General features: G+C 46.7%; 1 protein-coding gene across 1 annotated transcript in view; it reads left to right on the top strand.

Annotated features, from left to right (window-relative positions):
* The window catches only part of LOC147895505 (DEAD/DEAH box RNA helicase family protein), an 89,417-nt gene extending 85,460 nt beyond the window's left edge, over positions 1–3,957 (top strand). The window contains exons 19-22 of the mRNA XM_087383475.1: positions 2,933–3,096; positions 3,209–3,233; positions 3,338–3,453; positions 3,546–3,957. Coding sequence (XP_087239601.1) covers positions 2,933–3,096; positions 3,209–3,233; positions 3,338–3,453; positions 3,546–3,624 — 384 coding nt within the window. The 3' untranslated portion in view covers positions 3,625–3,957. The remainder of the gene's footprint in view (positions 1–2,932; positions 3,097–3,208; positions 3,234–3,337; positions 3,454–3,545) is intronic.
* Positions 3,958–22,116: the final 18,159 nt, after the last annotated feature.

Below are 22,116 nucleotides of genomic sequence, written 5' to 3'. Positions count from 1 at the left end.
GGATCAAAGAGGATGAGAGTTGTTTGATCCCGAATCTTTACCCCAAGCCCTGCATAACTCTGTTGCTTCACCTTGGAGATGTTCACTGATTACATCTGGCATCAAACTATCCATGGTCTTCGATTCCTTTTCCTTTTGGTCACTCTTATCTGCATCAGCCATTCCTCTTTTCACTTTGGACAATCCTTGGATATGTACGGGAATCGCAAATAAAAATTCCCATAAATTCACGTCCTCGTGATAGTATGAGTAGTAAGGTGTGAACACATCCTTGGGGCACTTTTCCCTTCAGTTAGGAAGTTTTTTTCCGGATATATTCCTCATTTTGGTTTTTCTTTGGAATACAACTCTTGCATTCTTAATACATCTCAACATTTTGGTGTTCTCCTCTTATCCCCATTCCCAAGATTTGGTATCAGAGCCGTATTCCTCTACTAGATCAAGCTAGTCTTGCCTCAAAAGAAGGTCCTCTAGCAAAGCATTTGCCTTTCAAGGATAAATGCTTAACGAATACTAGCCTGGTATGGGATGAAGTAAGGGTCGAAGTGGCTTCTAGTTGTTAATACAACCACATTTGTTCGTGCTCCAAAGAAAACACGACATGTGATAACCGCGATTTCTTTTCGCCAGCTAAAGTGTGACCAAAATATTTATGACCATAAGACTCCACAAGGAATAGTTGGTGCCATCCAACTTGCTCTTTTGTGCCCCTTGTTGATCCATTATTTTGCAAACAAAAATTTAGAAATGCTTATAATCTATATTGGAATCATTGACCTAGATATATGCAAAAGTTGCCCTATGTCTACACCAGACTCAGAAAGCTGCAACCCTAGCTTTAGTCCCAAAATGATTGCAAAAGAATATGTAAGACTCCGATTCTTTGCAGGTTCTTGCAAATATCAACTTGTTTGCCTGCAAAAAGCATATTTTAGGTGAAAGCCTGAAATTTTACAGAGAAATATAATTGAAATTGACAGAAGCCCCAAAATCTGCTTGCAAATAACAACCATGTACAACGTATAAGCCTCGCAAGCTAAGTGCCATCGTCTCAGTATTGTGCAAAGAATTCAGAAGGAAACACGTTCTGTGAGGTCCGCAACCTCTTCTTGCTTGCTAAAGATCATACACCATCACTCTATTTGTTGCATCGAATGACGACCTCCTCAAGAGGTGCCGCTCTTTGTTTTGTTTTGCAGCCCGTGTGTCGTCATCTCAATATTGTATGAGGAGCTATTGTCCTTGTGACCCCTCTAGACTCGAAAGAAAACATAATCCATGAGCTTGGCAACCTCTATTCACCAGGCAGAGCTCGTAGCCGTCACTAATCATCCATCGCACAACCAATCTCCTCTCGCGAGCCACCGTTTCCTACTTCTTCCTTGCGACCTGTGCGCTTTCTACCCCTTCTATTTGTCCTTGCGGCCCGCAACCACCTTGGCATTGTGCGCGACTTGCTTTGACGCAACCTGTGTTGTTGCTATACCTCCGTATAGTGGCTTATATGTATAGCCACTCGAGTCTAGCCTACAGCAAAGGAGGTGGCATTTACGTGATGCTCGGGCCCTAGCCATGATCTCTATGTCAGTCAAGAGATCCATCATTCCTCACACCGGTTTATGCAAGAATTTGCAGCGTGCATGGGAGGTTTTTAAGACTATGTATCGGGCCAAGAATGAAGCAATAGTATTAGGGTTAGCTTCCTTTGTAGAGGATATATATTCCTTGGGAATGGGAACGAGAGGAGAACACCAAAGTGGTGGAGATGTATTAAGAGTGCAAGGGTTGTATTCCAAAGAAACACCGAAAAAACATATCCATATGGGGACTTTGGCTTTCGAGTGCAAATTGTTAGCTCAAGCTAAATTTAACCCGACGTTCTTGACTCATTTTAACAAGTCTGAGTGGTGGCTAAGCAAGGCCACAAGGACGTTGTAGATTTTGGACTGAGAACGAGTGTAGTATTGATCTATCATGTAGACTTCGGAGTCAAGAGTTCCTTCTTCAGATGTATCTATCAGCATTATTTGCTGGTCCTAGTTGTTCTCTACATTGATTTTCATATTTCTCTATAGTGTTTCTTTGATCCATGGTTTTGAGCTACCTATAGATTGCTTTGGCCTATGAGGTTTACATATCTTTAGATTGCTTTGGCTACTAGCGTTGGGATTCATCAACCAGGAGAGATTTTTGCAAGATCTTTTTCCAAATGGAAAAAGAGAAATCCTGGTGACGAAGGGATGATCATAATGAGAATAAACTGTCTTTAGACCGAAGTAACAGAAGGTTCTTTGAGACAGTCTCAATGGTATAGACAAGGGACCCATTAGATGGGATGCTTGATAAACCCATGTAGCATACTCCTTTTATGATTCCATGTCTCCACTCAGTGGTATAGACAAGGGACCTACTCGATGGGATGCTTGATAAACCCATGCAGCATACTCCTTTTCCTCCATGATTCCATGTCTCCACTATAGCAAAAAAGCATTGTCCAATGCTAAGATATCCACGTTCCAAGGAGAGATCATAAAGGCAGCCTTAGGTCTCTATTCTTGTTTCCAGGAGACTGGTAAAACTCCTTTAAAAAGGTATAAATATAAGCAACGCAGGGAAAACAGCCAGACCAACTTCCCGTCTGTGGTCCCAATTGAACAATTCAGTTGTGGGAGAAACAAGGAGATTATTTCCTCGTCTTACATGACTATTTTGTGATTCTCACCATTTGGCTTTTCTTAACTGGAAGCTCTTCCTGATGTCAAACTTTCATTTAATATGTTTGAGAATGGTGTTGGTGTTATTGAAGAGTTGCTGTTCCAGGTTTGATTGAATACAGTTTGATGAACGCCTAGGTAATGGAGCCTTTTTGTAAGTATTGCTCACATTTCACAAGCATGAGAGGAAAGTTTTCTGAATACTTCTGTTCTGCCAGGTTAAAAAACTGGACTACATGTTTGAAACCGCTATATCATTGGCTAAAATGGAGAACGCAACTTCAACAAGACAACGCTGTTTGCAAAAGAGAATTGAACTTTACTTTCACTCAGAAGGAATGTGTTTGCCTTGCAATCCACCAAGCATTGTGAAACCTAGCAGGTGATACTGGAATGTGGTGCACAAGGTTTAAACCTTCTATTTGGTTCTTACGCTATCATAATTTTGAATGGCAAGAAATTGACTGTTGTTAATGTGGTATTCTCAATTGCAGTCCCTTCTTAAAAGCAGACATCAAGGTACTTCACCTCTATTGTAGCTGCTTCTTTGTCGGTAATACTAGTAATTTATGTTGATTCTTCTTATATTTTCTGAGGGCCATTTGTATTATTACTGTTTGCAGGTTTTCTTGCAGACCAATTCAGGTACAAGCTTTACAAGCAGGGCTATTGCAAGAATTTTCCATGGGCTTTCAACTCCTGCCTATCCGTCTTCAACCTGGTCAAGGAACCACTTCTGGTAGTCTCTCCTCACATATGCCAATAAATGTCTGCTCTGCATACTGAGTAATGACATATAACCTGAATTTTTTATTTGTTTTCGTTGCACAGGGGGAGATATACAGATGTTGACTTCAATGCCATTAAAGAGGCTGTCTCGATTGAACTCCTTGGGTTACAATCAAAATAAATGATCCCTTAGTCACTTAGCTGCAATTCTATTGAGAGGTGTTGCTACCTCATGATGCATTCTAAGCAATCAATTTTCAAGCATTGGAACGAGAGCAGATTATCCTCAAGCAGTCTTTTGCGTTAATTGAGATTAATATTACAAGGTTCCCTGCTTCCTTAAGTTCTTGTTAAAGGGCCTTTGTTATAAGCCTCTAATACATTAGGTTTCATGAAATACATGAAGGCCAAATGTATTAATTTTCCAGCAATACATTTCATTCGGAGCATCATTGTACCTCAAATCAAAGTATAAAAGGACATAATTGAGCCAAGTGTTATACAATCTATCAACCATCCCCCAAGTCAATTTTCATGATTTGTTGCATTAGAGCATCAAAGCTTTGCTAGAAAGCTAAAGAGAATAAAATAGACTATTTTCTAAAGGATATTGATTAAAAAAAATCTCTCTTTCAATTCATCAAGCTCTTCGTTCCCTACCAAGTAACCTCCCAATTTAGATATTGAACGATACACATGTATATGTTAAAAATGTATGTTAAATTCTATTCTTCATAAGTGTAGCTCCTGCGAGCTTCCCTCTCCCCCATCGCTAAGCTACCTCCACTCCCTAGCCCCCTCCCTCCCCGGCCGCGACCACCCCCGCCCCCTGTCTCTCCGCCCTCGCCTCTCGCTCGCTATTCCCCTCACCCGCCGCCTCGCTCACCCGCCTCCCATCCCCCCGCCTCGCTCGCCCGCCTCCCATCCCCCGCCCCCTGCCTCTCCGCCCTCGCTCCCCCGCCCGCCCTCGCTCACCCGCCCCCCTCGCTCACCCGACCCGCCCCCTCGCTCACTCGCCTCGCTCACCCCACCCGACCCCCTCGCTCTCTCGCCTTCCATCCCACTCCCCCCCATCCCCCGCGCCCTCACCCGCCTCTCCGCCATTCCGTCATTCCGTCCCTCCTCGCCTCCATTCCGCTCCCCCCCGCTTCCTTCCGCTCCACTCGCCCATTTCGCCCCCCCGCCTCCACTCCGCTCCCCCGCCCTCCGTTTCACCCCTCCGTCCTCGCCACACCAACCCCGCTCCCCCTCGTCCTCCCGCGCCACCCGCCTGTCCCGTACCCTTCACCCCGCCTCGCCCCGACTCCCCCCCGCTCACCCACTTCGCTTCGCCCGTCCTTCTGCTTCACTTCCCTACCCCGTCTCCACCCTCCGCCTCCGCCACCATCCCTTCCACACCCAAGTGCCACCCTCCTGCTTCGTCTCCCCTTTTGGGGTGGCAACCTGTTCTTCATCGGAAGCTTGCAGTTAGTCTTGGCGGTATGGCGGCTCCCTGCCCGGATCCGGAGGCCCAGTCGGACCCTCCCTCTCCAGATGCCTACCGCGTTATCTTGACAGAGCAACAATCATCTCGTGTGCAGGAGGTTGCCATTGACTTTGCCCGTACCTCTGTTTACAGTAGTCATTTGACACTCTTCCTCCAGAGCAGCCATCAGGGACTGGCTCCAGTCCACTCTCCTGCTAGAGGATGGCCATATTGAGGAGGTGGCCCTTATGGGAAGGGGCATCTTCTGGCTCAAACTCTCCAATGAGAAAGCTGCGAGCAACCTGATTGCCGGTTCTCCCATATCGGTGGATGGAAAGATTATCATGATAGTCCCGTGGTACCGTGGATTCAGCGCAGCAGATTTTGATATTCGGTTCCGTATACCTCGTCACCCAGTGACACTAGTTTTTCCAGGGCTTGCTGCTGAGCTGCGGTCGATTGTCAGGGACTTGGGCTCCCATTTTGGATGGGTTATGCACGACAATTTCGCCGATGCGGTGACCACGACAGGAGCCCCCCGAGTCCGAGTGGCTGTGGCAGATCCTGCGACCCTCCCTGCAGTGATCGAGATTGTGACAGATGCCGACAGCATCACCCAGAGCATGATAGTCACCGGACAGCCAGGTCAGTGCTTGAGATGCCACGGCTTTGGGCACTTGGCGGTTGCGTGTCCACGCTTCGTCAGCTCATCTCGATCCCTCCCGTCCCCGTCTCCTCCGCTCCCGCTCCCCCCCCGGACAGTCACGTCAGGAGGAGCCGAGGCAGGCGGAGCCCGGTCCAGAGTTAGTGGGTGGCTGGACCGAGGTTAGAAGGAAAAGAGGAAAGAACAATAAGATCTCGGATAAAGGCAAGGAGGCAGAGGTTACCCTTCCGGCAGCAGCACCCCAGAGACCTGACAGGCAGTCGTCCCAGGGACCTGGGAGAGCTTCTTCGTCGACGGCAGCCCGTCCTTCACAGCCTCAGATCCCCCTCTCTCCCGCTCCCCCGTCCCTTTCCACTCAGTCCCAGCCCCTTCCCCAGTTTTTCCTCCCTTCGCCCGACCCGCAGCCTCAGTCCTCGTCTCTTCCTCCTCAGTCTCCTCCTCCTCCCTCTCAGCCCCAGCTCCAGAGGCGTCCCCATCTCCCCCTCCCTCCGCTCCCCTCGACTCCTCTACAGTGTTAGCTGCACCTTCGGCTCCCCAGCCGAGGGCAGCCCCTGCTCCGTCTCCTCCACTTGCTCCGCCAGTCGCCTCCGTGGAGCTCGAGTCGCCTACCCCTCAGTGTCCTCCCCCTCCCACCCCGTTGGCAGGACACCCGGAGTCTACACCACCATCGGAGCAGGCTTCCATGGCCGCTAGCCCCTCAGTGGCAGACTCTGATGGGTCTCAGCCTCAGGAGAGAGCGCTTCCTCGAGACTTTTACAGATCTGGCTCTTGGGACTACTTGGACGTGGTCGACCTTGGGACCTTCCCGGCGTATCTCGACATCAGCATCTTCCTGCTCCGGGATGGGAAGATTGTCGCCTTGGCCCCTAGGGATGGCCCTAGCTTCGCCTTCACGTTCCTCAGCGATGGCACCGAGACCTGGATAGACGACTCGGTTTGGGAGGCGCTCAGAGAGCAGACACACGCCCAGGTCTGTTTCTGGATAGGCCCGTCCGATGGGCAGCTTCTCGAGACTCAGTGGTTCGAGGGCGATGTGCGCCTGCGGTGGCGTTGCGCCGCCAAACGCTTCCGACTGATTGTGATCCTCAGACCTACCCTGTCATGGCCTCTCCCCCAGGATGTCAGAGCTTGGTCCCATCAGAAACTCCGAACCTTCTATGGGATGACCACTTCAGAGATCTCGAGCTGGCTCGAGAAAGCATTTGTTCATGGCACCAAAGGCCTCTCGCCTTTGTTGAAGGTGTTGAAGGACGGGCATGACGATCCCGTCTCCCCCTCCAAACCTTCTCATAAGCGGTAGCGCCTCCATTCCGACATGCCTGATTCTTCATCGACTTCGACCGCGAGCAGACAGTTGTTCGCAGCTCCCCATCCCTCGCCATGAGCCTACACCTCGTATCCTGGAATGTGAACGGGTTTCACTCTTCTGGCACCCGTGGTCCCAGGAAGCTCATTTTGCGACAGGAACTTCAGCCTGCAGTGATTGGTCGTTTGGATGTACTGCTCAAGGAGCACAAGCTCTCTGCGGCTCATTCCCGTAGCTGCGGGAAGGTTCTTCCTGGACGTTCCTACACTTACTGGGAGCCCTCGATCGGCGCACAGGGGAGGAGTGGGGGTGTCTGTACCTCCGTGTGCGAGCAGTTAGCCCAGGGAGTTTTCGGTCATGGCACGTTGATCCCAGGCCGAGCCCTTTGGGTAGGCCTGGATTTGGAGGGATCCAAAATTGGAATACTCAACATTTACGCTCCTACAAACCTCCGATGCAGAGCCACTTTCTGGAGGACACTTACAGGGATTCTTCTAGACATGGATTCCTGGATTGTTGGAGGTGACTTCAACAATCTGGAGACATTGGAGGACCAGCAGGGCAGAGGTCCGGGGTTCACAGGTATGGCTCAGGCAGAGCAGTCAGCTTGGGACTCCTTCATCTTCGCGACAGGAGGTAGGGACAGTTGGAGAGACCCGTCCTTCCGACGTTGGCACGGGAGCCTGGACTTCTCTTGGGGCTTCCGCAGGGAAGGAGGCAGACTCCTGGAGAGGCTTGATAGATTCTATGTCAGTGATTGGGCCATCAGTAGAGGCGGTCAGGCGGGTATAGTTCTAGGGACGACACTTTTCGACCATGCGCCGGTACTCCTTTCATTAGATTCGGCAGCCCAGACCCTTCCCCCCCGGTCATGCACGATTCCCGATTCTATTTTCTCGAGGGAGGACGTGCGTAGCAGTATTTGCAGTCTTTGGGACAGATATTGGGGGGAGTGCATGGATTTGGTGGACTCAGTTGCGCAGGCTCTGCAGGAGTCCAGCCAGATCTGCCAGCTAGCAGCCCTACAGGTTCGACAGGAGTGGTGGAGTAGAGAGAGAGCTCTTCGGAGGGACCTCGCCTCCATTCAGCGACTCCAACAGGCTTCCCCGGGCTCGGAGGAGCTTCGGATCCAGGCCCTTCGAGCCAGAGCCCTCCTGGAGGACACTCCAGCGCCGCTCAGAGTTTTCCTATCACACCTCTCTCTCCTTCTGGGCCCGGAAGGGTGATCGGATGTGCAGGGAGTTCTTCAGGACGCATGGCCAGAGAGCTGCAGGTGATCAGCTTCGGAGTCTCAGGACAGCGGATGGTCACATCGTTACGGATTCGGGGGAGGTCCTGGGGTTGGCCACTGACTTCTACAGGACCCTCTTCCAGCAGGAGCCGCTTGCCCCTCGTGCTAGTCGTGCCCGTGAGGAGGTGTGGAGGCACATTCCATCCCTGGTCCAGCCTAGCATGCAGGCGATGTTGTTGGCGCCGTTTACCTCGGATGAGATGCTGGAGGCCTTGATGGCTATCGACGGACAGAAATGCCCAGGAGAGGATGAGCTTCCCCGAGCATTCTTCACCTCCTTCTGGGACCAGATCCATCAGCCCCTCCTTGCAGCTCTGCAGGGGATTTTCAGCAGCGGTTTGATGCCAGAGAGCCTCTCTTCGAGACTGATTTGCCTCATCCCGAAGGGAGGAGATAGACAGGAGATCCGCCAGTGGCGTCCGATCACTCTCCTTACTACCGCCTACAAAATCCTCGCCAAGATGATCAGTGCCAGAGTTCGGCCTCTACTCCCAGACCTCATTCATGACACTCAGACAGGCTTTGTCCAGGATCGCAGTATCGCGGATAATGTCTTCACCTTTTCAGAGGCGGCGGAGTGGGCTCAGCACAGTGGATCACACCTTGCCATTCTACTTCTCGACTTTGAGAAGGCCTACGATCGCGTGGATTGGTCCTTTTTGGAGGGGACTTTGGAGCGGCTAGGTTTCCCGGCAGGATGGATTCAGGGTATCTCAGCTTTGTACAGGACAGCGTCTAGCAGGGTCATCATTGGAGGCAGGATGGGTGAGCGCTTTAGCTTGGAGAGATCAGTGCGTCAGGGTTGCCCCCTTGCTCCTTATCTGTTTCTTTTCTTCGCCGAGGCCATGACTTACTACCTTCGGGCGAGGTCTACTGGGATCCGGGGGGTTCGCCTTCCACTTCGGGAGGACACGGAGCTTCTGGACTCGGAGTACGCAGATGATACAGCCCTTTATGTCCAGGACGATGAGAGGATGCTAGAGAGGGTGCGGATGGCCTTGGAGGTCTTCTGCTCGGCCGCTGGTGCGAAAATCAACTGGAATAAGTCAGTTGGTTTTCTCACAGACCCTGGGGCGTGTTCTCAGTGGGGGCGATTTCTGGGTTTCAGATGGATTCCACGGGGACAGACAGCTAGATACCTTGGCTTCCAGGTTGGCCTAGACATCACGCCAGCTCAGCAGTTTCTCCCGGTGCTAGACTCCATCCGACGGAAGCTGGCTTTCTGGAGCACTGCTAAGCTGTCTCTTGCAGGTCGTGCCCTGGTAGTTAACCAGGTCCTTCTAGCCACGGCTTGGTATGTGGCTTCCTGCTGGTGCTTCTCGAGATCCAGCGTGGCACAGCTCAGGAGGTTGGTTCGGAACTTCCTTTGGTCTGGGGAGGATGGTCTTAGAGATACCAGAGCCAGGGTTGCTTGGCAGACAATCATTCTTCCGCAGGCTGAGGGTGGCCTGGGGGTTATCGATCCAGAGCTTCAGAGTCAGGCCTTGTTAGGCAAGCTTGTCATCCGCGGTTTGACCCCGGGGGGGCAGACGTGGAAGATGTTACTTCAGCAGGGAGTAGGCTCTTGTGTCCCGCGCCGAGGTGGAGAGTGGCTACCGTCCCTCAGGTGGATCTTCACTTCTGCCCCGCTCACTCAGCCCCGTTCTCCACTCGTTCGTAGCCTCCTCATGGTTTGGAGGCGGCTCCGTCTCAGTCTCATTCAGTCCCAGCCCAGCTGTCAGGAGGAGATCGATCGCCAGCCGCTCGTCTGGAATGGGCAGGTCAGAGACGCCGAGGACCTTCAGTTGGGGGAGAGATCACATATCAGGTGGGACGGCTGGATGAGGGGGCCAGCCCGGTCCCTTCGAGTTTGGAGGGATACGTACAGACATCTGGAGATGACTGATCTTGCAGTCGCAGCTGGAGGTGCACGCGGAGTCCAGGCGAGACGCACGGAGATTGACGGAGCGATCCCAGCCGCTTGGTTGGCTCCACCTGAGCCTCAGGTCCTCATGCCTGGAGACACCCGTTGGCTGGGACAGTTCACCCCCCGTGGCATCCCACTGGTGGTCGCAGGACGTTTGGATGACTCCTCTATCGCCTTCTTCGCGGTTTCAGGGGATGGACGACTCAGGAGAGAGGATGCGCTTATCGACCCCCTACTCCCGTGGCAGAGGGTTAGGGTCGTAGGCCTTCTGGGGAAGGTCTGGCGTACCGACCCTAGTATCGAGCAGGACCAGTTGCAGCTTTGGCGTCTTTGGCTCTGGGAGGGGCGGGCCTTGTCAGAGCTTGAGTGGGACCCAGGAGAGTGGTGGTGGCCAGAGATTGTGACAGGACAGGGGCCGACTTCCTTCTTCGCTTACAGCACGACTCTGGGCAGGCGAGTTCTAGGGAGGATGCAGAGCCGCCCCCCCACCCAGCGACCTAGCTGGTACGCACAGGGTATTTTCAGGTTCTTTTTGCAGGCATTCTGGAAGGCCTTGTGGGAGAGCTGGCGGCCGCGGAAGATCTCATACTTCCTGTGGCTTCTTGCCCACAAAGGTCTTCCAGTGGGGAGCTGGTTGAGGCAGATAGGCCAGGACGGTTGCTGTCAGATTTGCCATGCGGATGAGGAGTCACCAAAACACTGCCTGTGAAGCTGCACGCGCGCCCAGGAAGTGTGGAGGTGGACCTTCGGGCTTCTTACTCGCGCAGCACCAGAGTTAGGAGTGATCACTTGGGGCGCGTTCTGTTGGTGCAGCACTGCACCTGGTCTTCATCACTTGTTCGAGGCATGCCAGAGCAGGACCCCACCTTCCTTATCACACAGGGGACGTGGGGGCCGCTCGAGGGTATCCCACAGCACCTAGCAGAGGCTGATACAGGAGTTCGGGAGAGGCAGCCAGTCTGGGAGATTATCAGCAGCATTACAGGATGGCACATCTGGACCTCGCGCTGCGCGCAGATCCTCGGTGGCACCTCCTTATCGACTGCCCAGATCATGGCGGAGATTTGGAGTGAGATTATTCATACCCTCAGAGGCCAGTGGGACCAGATTCAGGGAGACTCCCGGGCTGGGCAGGAGAAGCGGAGACGCTTCCTCCAGGCTTGGGACACACAGAGCCTCTTCTTCGAGCAGACTACGCAGGGCCTTCGGTGGCACTACTCACCACCCCGATGGCTGTTCATTCACACTCAGCATATTCCTCCGTGAGAGTATGATTTATTTTGCTACCTTTTAGGGCTGCGTCCGGTTTGTGAACGCAGCCCGTCAGCTATAAGCTGACCTCTTGTATTTTGTTCTCGAAGTAATATAATTAGCACTGTTTTTTCGGCAAAAAAATAAAAATTCTTCATAAGTGTATGTTGCCAGTTCAATGTGTGTCTACAAGAGAGAGAGAGAGAGAGAGGGGGGGGGGGGAGAGAGAGAGAGAGAGAGAGAGAGAGAGAGAGAGAGAGAGATTTCTTTGGCTTCAGTTACTGGATGTAGGTAACTAGCTTAGGGTAGCAAGCACTTGACAACCCAACCCAAGATCATTGATTGTCGACCTTGAGCACATAAGGCATAGAGATATTATGGAGCTCTTGTGCATGCATGTGCATGAATGCACATAAATTTTCCTAATGCCATTGGTAAAATTATAATCTTTATGTTAAAATTTTAGCCTTATTGTGTAAAATTAGAAACGGATTGATAAAAAAAACTTTGAGCATTTTCTTATTGTGTTGAGTTTCTCAACACACATGCATGTACACAATGATGTGTGTGTGTGTGTGTGTGTGTGGGGACATTTGTGATCAAGGGCTTTCTCTAAGGTGCATGTGCGTATCTAGTAGCACTCACATGTTTGTGTGTGTGTGTGTGTGTAGTGAAGCACACTTAATGCTATCTAGGATCATGACACAAGTGATGATGCGGTAGAAGGCGTCTCTTCAGGCTGTGCTAATTATTTAGGAAGTCCCTATGATGTAGGGTTGATTGCCTTTGATGTAGGAGAGGTGCATGTGATGTAGGCCATCCTCTCTCTCACTCTAAATGAGAGGCTTCTTTCTCACAATTAATAGAACACACTTTTGAATTCTTCTTATGTTCTCAACTCTTGCCATGATGCGTCTCCTCTCCCACTACTTTCCAACATGTGGCATCAGAACTCTAGTTGCCACATCATCATCTTCACATCTCTCCTTCATAATTTATTCCCTCTTCTATCTTGATTTTTGGTTAAGTTTGTTCTCTCGTTTTTGCACAATTTTTTGAGCTCTTTTAATTGTAGTTTTTTCTTGATAGGACACACCTCTGGCTTAGAGGAATTAGAGAAATATCCTCTCTGTTGCCCATGCTGACACTTACTTTGCTAGGTGACCTCATCCAAATTCTCCTTGTTGGGAGACAAATTTCGCCCAGCCCTCTAGCAGTTGGGTGATCCTTTGAGGAAGATGTTGATGAATTTTGAGCACCAATGCTCTAGTGGATGAGGAGAAATTGACAAAAAAACCAATCGGGCTAGCTTAAGCTCCCCTAGGTAACATTGCACCATTTTGCACCTGTTCTTGCTGGTGGCCCTAGGTTGGTATATAAGCTTCACTTTGGCTTCAAAAGCACTCTCAAATTTGCTTCAGGGTGTTTGAATTGAGGTCTCTACTTTTTTTTGCTTTTACACTACAGTTTTGGACAATTTTGGTGATTGGATGCTTGATGCAAGCTTGAAAGAGTGTTGAGGATGATTTACTATCAATAAACTTTCAGTTAGTTATGTTTACTCAAAATGGCTAGCTCTTGTTGCTCTTCTAATGCTTAATAGGTTAAAGCAAAAGGAAAAAAGAAGCTTGCATCAATATGGAGTGCAATATTAAGGTTTAAAAGGCACTAAGGTTCTAAGGTTCTTTATGGACATGTGGCACTCAATTGGGCTCCAAGTGGCAAGCACTGGGTTCAGGGGAGATTCTAGAGAGAGGCTCTAGAAAAGGAAGAAAAAGAAGGGAACTCAGAGAGTTCACGTACACAGAAAGAGAGGAGCACTTTGGAATCATGGCTTGGTGGAAGAATCTTTGATGAGTCCTTTTTGTGGGGACGTTTCATTGGTATCAGAGCTGGAGGGACTGATAACAATCAGAATAGTTGGGCGCTCGCTTTTGTTGTGAATTGATGTTGAGTTCGTAGTACTTTGAACCTCGTATATTTGTTTGAATGTCTGAGGCTACTCTAATCTCTTACAAGGCTTACATAATTATGCAAGTGCGGGCGGCTGGCAGCATGGAATTAATGCTTCACGACATTGGCATTTCGTTCGACCGTTTCTAGATTGCACAAGCAGTTAATGGATGCAATAGCGGTTGAATCCCCTAAAAGAGTGTAGGTGCATGGGTCGTCAACTATTTGATCACATGGAGCATGGGAGCTGAATATGCTTTTGAGATATGCTGGGCATCGGGCAATAACAGGCTGTTGTAAAGGGCAAAGTGTGAGAACGAATCCCAAACTCAAGCATTCGAGCAGAGCCAAAGATTGCCATAGTCTACGGCGCATGATGGTACTAGCTCAAGATATTTTTGGCTAGGCATCGTTTCTATTGCGGGGTGCCAGGGTCGTGCGAGACTATGACTGTCAGGAAGCCTCAGGGTGTCAGCTCTACTGAACGGCGCAGCCTAGTGGCCTACTACTAAGTCTCAGAGCCTCAGAGGACAGTCGTTTGATAAAGATCGATAGCTTGCAAATCGTTGCACAATTCGTCAGAGGAGAAGCCATCGACCTACCAAAACACAAAGGGAAGCCACATTATCTAAGATCTCTAGACCTTTGAAAAAAAAGCCACCTCATCAGAGCATTTCTACCTCTCTCTAAAGTCTAAAGCTCCCCCCTCTCTCTTCAAAGTCTTTTCATCCCATTCTTCTTTCCAAACTCAGCCTCGCCAAACTCGAAGGAGAAGATTGAAGGACGGGTCGAAAAGTTTAAAGTAAAGAGTATAAAGAAGAGCGGGATCGGGGAGAGAGATCAAGAATTAAAAGCATGAGAGGACACATCCACTTTGAAGATAAATCCAATGCCTCGAACAAATATCAAGGAAGTGGGCATTACATTTTTTCTCTCTGACATAAAGCGTTATGCTTTATAATTTTTGGAAAAATACACGTCTTCAAAATGACAACTCCAGAAAGGGATAATATAATTAGGGAGGCCGAGGAAAGGGTTAGAAAGGGAAAAGCAATAGTTGGAGAGGAAACACATGAGGAGGTACAAATTAAAAATCAAGAGGATAATGTGGAAATGGAGGATATTGATTACGGTGACTATGGAATTCCGTGTACGGAATTCACTAAACTTGAAACTCGAACGCAAAATATAGAAACATAGCTAGGAGTTATCAGTGAAACACTTAAAATCCTAGCTGAAGCTATAACTAAGATAGCCGATTCTCAATCGGTGTCTATTATTGAAAAATCACCAATTCCTCCTAATCAAGTTTAGAGGTCCACCTCTCGACTTAGAGAAACCTCGAACATCCTTAAGGACTTAAAACCTCCAATTTTCAATGGGGAAAAAAAGGAGCATAATAAAGATGCGATTAATACGTTCTTGCAAAAATGGCAAGACTTCCACCGACTTAGGAATATACCTCTTGAAAATCAAGTCGTGGAAGCAAGTCTTTCCCTTGGAAATAAAGCCTATAAATGGTGGATGAGCCTCAGGGAGAGTGATAGAATTCCTAGGTATTGGAATGAGTTTGAGAATTCAAAGTTGGAACTTCAGAGCAAACAGGTTTTGTTCTAAAGTTCAATAAATTTCCCAATTTGAAAAGGAAGGGGCACTTTAAGAAGGAGGTTCTTCAGGCACCACCTAAGAAACCTCAAACACAAAATTATCCTCTCTTGAAGAAAGAGGATTATGAAAGGGCCAGGCAAGAAAATCTTTGCTTCAAATGTTTGGGCAAAGACCATTGTGCTTAGAACTACCTAAAAATAAACCAGCGGGAGCTAAAGCCCCAAATAGACCCCCACAAAGACAAGTACATGCGGTGCAAGTGTTACCACTTAATGGTACTGAAAAGTACACTGAGGTAGAGGTCTATCATGAGGATAGCACCCACATGTGCTGTCTATCATCAGCAATGTGGCAACCCACCTTTGGTCCTTATGATTTGATGAGGATGCATGGAAAAATTAAGGGGCAAAGAGTAAGAGTGGTCGATGATAGTGCAACACATAATTTCTTGAACTACTCGTTAGTTAAGAAATTAAAATTGCCTGAGAGTCCCAGTGCCCATAAATATGTAGTCTCTTTGGCGAAGGGCAGTGATAAAAAAGTTTGGGACACCATGATATATGGTGTAGAGGTGGATATTCAAGGTTATCAAGATGCCTTGGATTTCCAAATCATGCATCTCGACCGAACAGATGTAGTGCTTAGTCGAGAATGGCTGTATAGTCTTGGTGATCGCTTACAAAGGAGTTATCTTAATAACTCCATTATGTTTGAAAAAGAGGGTAGAGTCTTCCAGATTCAAGGAGAACATGATGTGCCTAACTCTCCTCTTATTTGTTCGATGGAATTGGAACGACTACTGCACCAAGAAGAATGCGAGGTATATCTTTGTGAACTTACTTTTATTGGTGATTTTATGTCTTCTGCATCGGAAAGAAGTAATGTTTTTGATAATGTTAAAAAGTAAAAATCTTCTTTCAATGATTTAATGTTTGAATTTAAAGATGTTTTTCTGTTTGATTTACCTGATGGTTTACCTCTTGAGAGAGAAGTAGATCATTAAATAGATTTAATTCCTGGATCTACCCCTGTTTGTAAACCCTCGTATAGGCTTAGTCAAATGGAGGAACGTGAGGTCGAAAGACAATTAACAAAATATTTTAGGAAGGGCCAAATCCAAACAAGTAGCTCACCTTGGTCTACACTAGTTTTACTGGTAAAGAAAAAGGATGGTACTATGCGTTTATGCATAGATTACCGAGCATTAAATAAAATCACCATAGAAAATAAGTATCCTATGCCTCGCATTGATGAGCTCTTTGATCAATTACAAGGGGAAAAATACTTTACTAAAATTAATTTAAGATCAGGATATCACCAAGTACGAATTAGGGAAGAGGATGTCGCTAAGACATCATTTTGTACTAGGTATGGAAATTATCAATTTAAAATAATGCCATTTGGATTAACAGATGCTCTAACAACTTTCACGACACTTATGAATAGTGTCTTAAGGCCATATCTGGGGAAATTTGCTGTAGTATTTCTAGACGATATCCTTATTTATAGTAAAACTAGGAAAAAGCGTTTGGAACATTTGCGAAAAGTATTTCAATTGCTTAGAGATAATTCACTCTTTGCTAAAGAATCCAAATGTGAATTCTTTGCAAAAGAAGTGAAATAATCGGGATATATAATATCCCAAGAAGGGGTTCGTATGGACCCTGACAAAGTAAGGGCCATATTGGAATGGCCACATCCTACAAATCTAGAAGAATTACAGATATGGGATTCTATAGGAGATTCATCCAAGATTACGCTAGGATTATTGTTCCGATAACGGACCAGCTTAAGGGGAAGGGAAGCACCTTCATATGGGATGAACCTTAAAAGAGAAGTTTTGAAAAATTAAAGGTAGCTATAGCGGCAGCTCCTGTCTTAAAAGTAGTGGGTCCCAATGAACCATTCGTGGTTGAGACAAATGCCAGTGATTTTGCTGTTGGGGCAATACTTATACATAAAGGTCGACCAGTGGCTTTTGAAAGCAAAAAATTAGATCGTGCCAAACAAAATTACTCGGCCGATGAGAAGGAGCTATATGCTATAGTCTATGCTTTCAAAAAGTGGAGGCACTATTTATATGGTGCAAAATTTGAGATCGTCTTTGATCAAGAGAGGATTAAGTGGACTTGTAATAAGCCAGAGCTTAAAGGTAGAAAAGCTAGATGGGCTGAGTTAATGCAAGAGTTTGATATACAATTGACATATAGGACAGGGAAGTTCAATGTGGCAGCAAACTCTCTTAGTCGAATGCCAATTGTTAATGAATTGAGTTTTACTCAATTTCACAATGATTAAATGTGAGTTTGATCCTCACTTCTCTGAAATATGGAAAGAAATTAAAAATAGGGATCCGACTAATAGAGAGGCTTTCACTGAGGAGTCGCATGGAAATGGCGGCACATCACAGGTGGTGATAAAGGACTCAAGTGGAAAAAATATAATATTGAAGATGGCTACCTACTCTACAAGGGTAGAGTGTGTGTCCCGGATGATAATGACATTGGACGCCAAATCCTTTTTAAATGTCATGATAGTCCGAATGCTGGACACCCGGGAATTCAGAAGACATATGTGCTTTTGAAAAGACAATTGTTTTGACCTGGAATAGATAAGGATGTCCAAGATTATGTATTGAAGTGCAAAAAATGCCAGGTCAATAAGGGTGAATGCCTTAAGATAGGAGGTCTCCTACACCCATTGGAGATTCCATCTAGCAAATGGGAAAGCATCTCCATGGATTTCATTGTGGGGTTACCTAGGACACAGAGGGGGCACAACTTTGTGTGGGTAATTGTGGATTGGTTGACCAAGATGGCTCATTTTATTCCTGTCAGTGAAGATGTTAAAACTCTAGAATTAGCTAGGCTATTTGTGGAGCGTATCTATAGACTATATGGGCTACCAGCCGGTATTGTTAGTGACCGGGATAGCAAATTTAACAGCCATTTTTGGAGGGATGTGTTTAAGAGGTTAGAAACTTCATTGAATATGAGCACTGCGGATCATCCACAGAGTGATGGTCAAACTGAAAGGGTCAATCAGATCATTGAGGATATGCTTTGAGCATATGTAAGTAAATGGCAAACTAATTGGAAAGAGTATCTGCCCATATTAGAATTTGCATTTAACAATGCCAAACATTCAGCTAAAGGTTTTAGTCCATTCATGATGATGTATGGATTTCAACCAAGAGCCCCAATGATAGTGGGACTTGAAAAAGAGAAGGTTCAAGCGGCCAAAGACTTTCTTGAAGATATGAATCAAATGCTTAAGTTAGCTAAAGATAGCATAAGAAGAGCTCAAGATAGAGCACAAAGTTATGCAAACCCCCATCGTAGAAAGTTGGAGTTTGAAGTAAATGAGAAAGTCTACCCAGGAATGCTCCACCTCTCCCTTCTTCATGGATGGTGCAGAACCACTGTCTTTTGTCATCTATCTGACTGAGCTGCCAGCAAAGCTTAGCCCCTGAAACTTTAACCTCCTGTAAGGCCATAAAATCCGGTCTAAGGCTTTTTGAACCTAGCCACCTTTTAAAAATAGCAAGTTTGAGGTCATTTGTTAAGCCCTGGACATTAGTACTCAAGAAGGAGAAGTTGTCTTGCATCATTGGGAAGTGTTTTTATTTCTTTTCTTCTTAAAACTGACTGGGCTGTTTTGCATAGATAATGCAAAACCTCTCGACATCCTTCTTTTCTCTCTTTCTATTGAGCTAAACTCACTTCCTCTGACATTTACCTCCTCAACTTGTGCCTTGGCTTTTCCCACCCTGTTAGCTTTTCTACCTTTAACAATTGTAAAAGGAGGAACTTCCTTATCAATTGTTTCATGTTCTATCTGTTCCAGTTGCACCTCAAAATCTTGGGTGGCAACAACATTTTCTTCTTCTCCCGAGCTATCATCCATCCTTTCTTCTATGTCAATCGTGATCTCTTTACCTTTTCCTTCTACTTCACCTCCTCTGGTCTCAATGGGTTTGGAGGTTTCTTTGCTTTGTTCCCCATTACGTTCTTTGGAAGAGACGAAATCAGGTTGTTTAGTTGGGGCCATGAGTTCCTTAGATTCTTGCGGTTCCTGTTAAAAGGACTCTGGTCTTTCCTTCGTGCGATTATTTCTGGCAGAGAAATCTTTGATGAAGTGGCCTCCCATGCCACAGAGGAAGCAAGAATTAGGAAGGTTTTTGAAGAAGACTTTTGAATCAGTTCAGAGCCATCTCCATCAAGGATACGGATAGCACTAGGAGGGTCAGAGGCAAGGTCCATCAGGACACAAGATTGGGAGTTGCTACTCGGGCTGATAAACTCCTCTGATTCTACTCCAAGGAATTGACCCAGCGGAGAACAACCGATCTCAATTTGAGGAAAAAGAGAAAGCGAAAGGTCAGGGAACTCAATCCAGATAACGCCTTTGGACGGAGGAGAGTCTGGACTAAAAAAAGGTTCTGAGAGCTGAACTGACAATGGTTGATTCCTAAACGTCCAGGTTCCTTTCTGGACCACTTCTGTAGCCATCTCAAGCTTTTCAAAAATGAAAACAATATAACTATTTCTGAGAAAATGGATGGTCATGACTATTAGACCTTTGCGGGACCAAAAGTTGTGAGCCCATCCATCAAGGAATAGTGCAGGTGGTCTGGGACTCTGAATGTAGCCTACTACATCACATGAACGAAGCCACTTTGTCGTTTCGTAACACAACCCGTTATGGACCTTAACTATCGGGAGCTTACCTTTGCTAGGCTATGAATCCTTTGTACTATTTGGATCAGAGAAGGGAGAGAGCTTTGCTAGCTCTGCGCTTGTGGTGGATGCGAGATCGTCAAATATTCTCTTGGATCATAAGGTAAGATGTTCCTAAGCTGACTGTTTCGGCATCGCTGGGGCCTTGAAAAGGATTCTGCCTCCTCCGCTAACAACACCAGCATATGTGCTTTTTGGCAACTTCGACACGGTCTTCCCTTTCGGGCCCTTGTGCATTGAGGGCATGGGGATGTGAAACGTCCCCACAAAAAGGGCTCATCAAAGATTCTTCCACCTAGCCATGATTCCAGAGTGCTCTCCTCTTTCTATGTACGTGAACTCTCTGAGCTCCCTCCTTTTTCTTCCTTTTCTGGAGCCTCTCTCTAGAATCTCCCCTGAACCCAATGCTTGTCACTTGGAGCCCAATTGAGTGCCACATGTCCATAAAGAACCTTAGAACTTTAGTGCCCTTTAGACCTTAATATTGCACTCCATATTGATGCAAGCACTGTCGAGCCCCCTTGTTTCCCGCTTCACCATAACCACACTAGACAATACCTGGATTGCGGCTGACATAACATTCCCTTCCCCTTAAGAATGGTTTACATCCTCGAAAACAAAATTGGGAAACCTCCTTTGAATATTGCTTACCCTTTCCCATGTTGAACTCTCTTCAGGTCTATCTTTCCACTTAACCAGACATTCTTGCCATATTGTGTGTCATGTTCTCTTTTCTTGTCTATCTAAAATTCTTTTTGGTTCATGTGGTAAAGATGCGGGTTCAATTAGTTCAACTAGGACTTCATTTCCAATGAGATTATCATTATCTCCTAATTTTCTTTTAAGCCTACTAACATGAAAAACTGGATGTACTCTACATCCCTCAAGTAAGGCTAATTTGTAAGCAAGTTCTCTAATCCTCTTAAGTATTGTGAATGGTCCACAATACCTAGGAGACACTAGCAGCTCATCTCACTTAGGAAATCACGTGCCCTCTACACATTTTTGAAACATTCAGGATAGGAGTTGACTTTTGTCATCCTCATTTGAATTGTCAATTTTTTTCGATCTACGCCCCAAACTTTGCAAGGGAAAGGGCTCTTCTTTGGGATGACAAGGCCCTCCAAAACAATACTATTCTTCTAGGAGACTTTAACATGGTAGAATCTTGCAGTGAGACAAATGGAACAGAATAAGAAGCATTATAAGGGGCAGGGGATTGTCTTCTTGGAATGCTCTCAAAGATTTTGTTGTGCTTATTGATATCTCTACAGACATGCCCTTCACTTGGACTAACAACCAATTTGGACATCTCCACATGAAAGCAAGGATAGATAGGGCTTACTTCTCAAGAGACATTGCAGATTCAGCTTTATGCTACAAGAGCGAAGCCCTTGTTTCTCTTCCCTTCTCTGACCATAAACCAATCCTGATTTCTTTGGATAAAAGTCAGGGCAAGAGAAGAAAGTCTTGGTTCAAAGCTAACCCATTCTTCTTTCGCTTACCATACGTGCAACAAAAGATAATCGAAATTTGGGAAAAACCTTTTGAGGGCACAGCCAGTGTTACCAAAAAGTGGATCAGGGCTACAGAAAGAACATGCATTTTTCTCAAAGCCATCAAAAAGCATGCAGATATTGCTAGATCTGATAGACGCAAATGACTTGAAGAACACATCAAGCACCTAGAGGAGGATGAGTCATCCCAGGGTCAAGAAAGGCTCAAAGCTTTCAGAGACAAGTTGAGAGTAGAAGTTGTCATTGAGAAAGGCTCAAAGCTTTCAGAGACAAGTTGAGAGTAGAAGCTGTCATTGAGGCAGCACAATCCAAAATCTACACGAAAGAATGGCGGGCAAGAAAAGGCGATAGGACCAATGAAGATATGTTTTACTACCTTAGGAAAAACAGGCTCAGGAATGGATTGAGACTCTCTGACATGAGGACCGCCTAGTTTATGATTCGAAAGAGACAGGGTAGATTATCGTAGAGCACTTTCAGAGAATAATTTGGGACCCAGAGATCCTTACTATAGAAAAAAGCAAAGTGAGGGAAAAATTCAGGATGGTTAGGAGGAGGATGGTTCAACATTTCGACTCCATTTTCTTGGACAAGGATCTCTCCCTTGAGGAATTGAAAGGCGTAGTCTCCTCTATGGCAAAAGGCAAAACCCCTAGCGAAGATGGTCTCCCAATTGAATTTTACCAATTTTTTTGGGACATAGTTGGCCCTGGTCTTCTTCCCCTCTGGCAGGAATTCAAAGCAAAGGGGTTCCTTGACCCACGGATCAACACAGGCATGATCAAACTTATCCCCAAAGGTGGAACCAAGGAAGTTTTAAAGAATTGGAGACCACTTACTATGCTCAATACCAGCTACAAAATTTTCGTCAAAGTGCTAGCTATCAGACTCAAATTCAAAAGGAAAGAATGGATAAGGGAAGAACAAAAAGGCTTCATTCAAGGCAAACACATTCTAGAGGCCATTCTGACCC

The sequence above is a fragment of the Dipteris shenzhenensis genome, chromosome 13 (genome assembly GCF_047967505.1).
Source record: "Dipteris shenzhenensis isolate YYH24624 ecotype China chromosome 13, Dip_SZ_1.0, whole genome shotgun sequence".
NCBI lineage: Eukaryota > Viridiplantae > Streptophyta > Polypodiopsida > Gleicheniales > Dipteridaceae > Dipteris > Dipteris shenzhenensis.
Note: the sequence above shows the minus strand (reverse complement) of the source record. Positions and strands in the feature narration are given on the sequence as shown.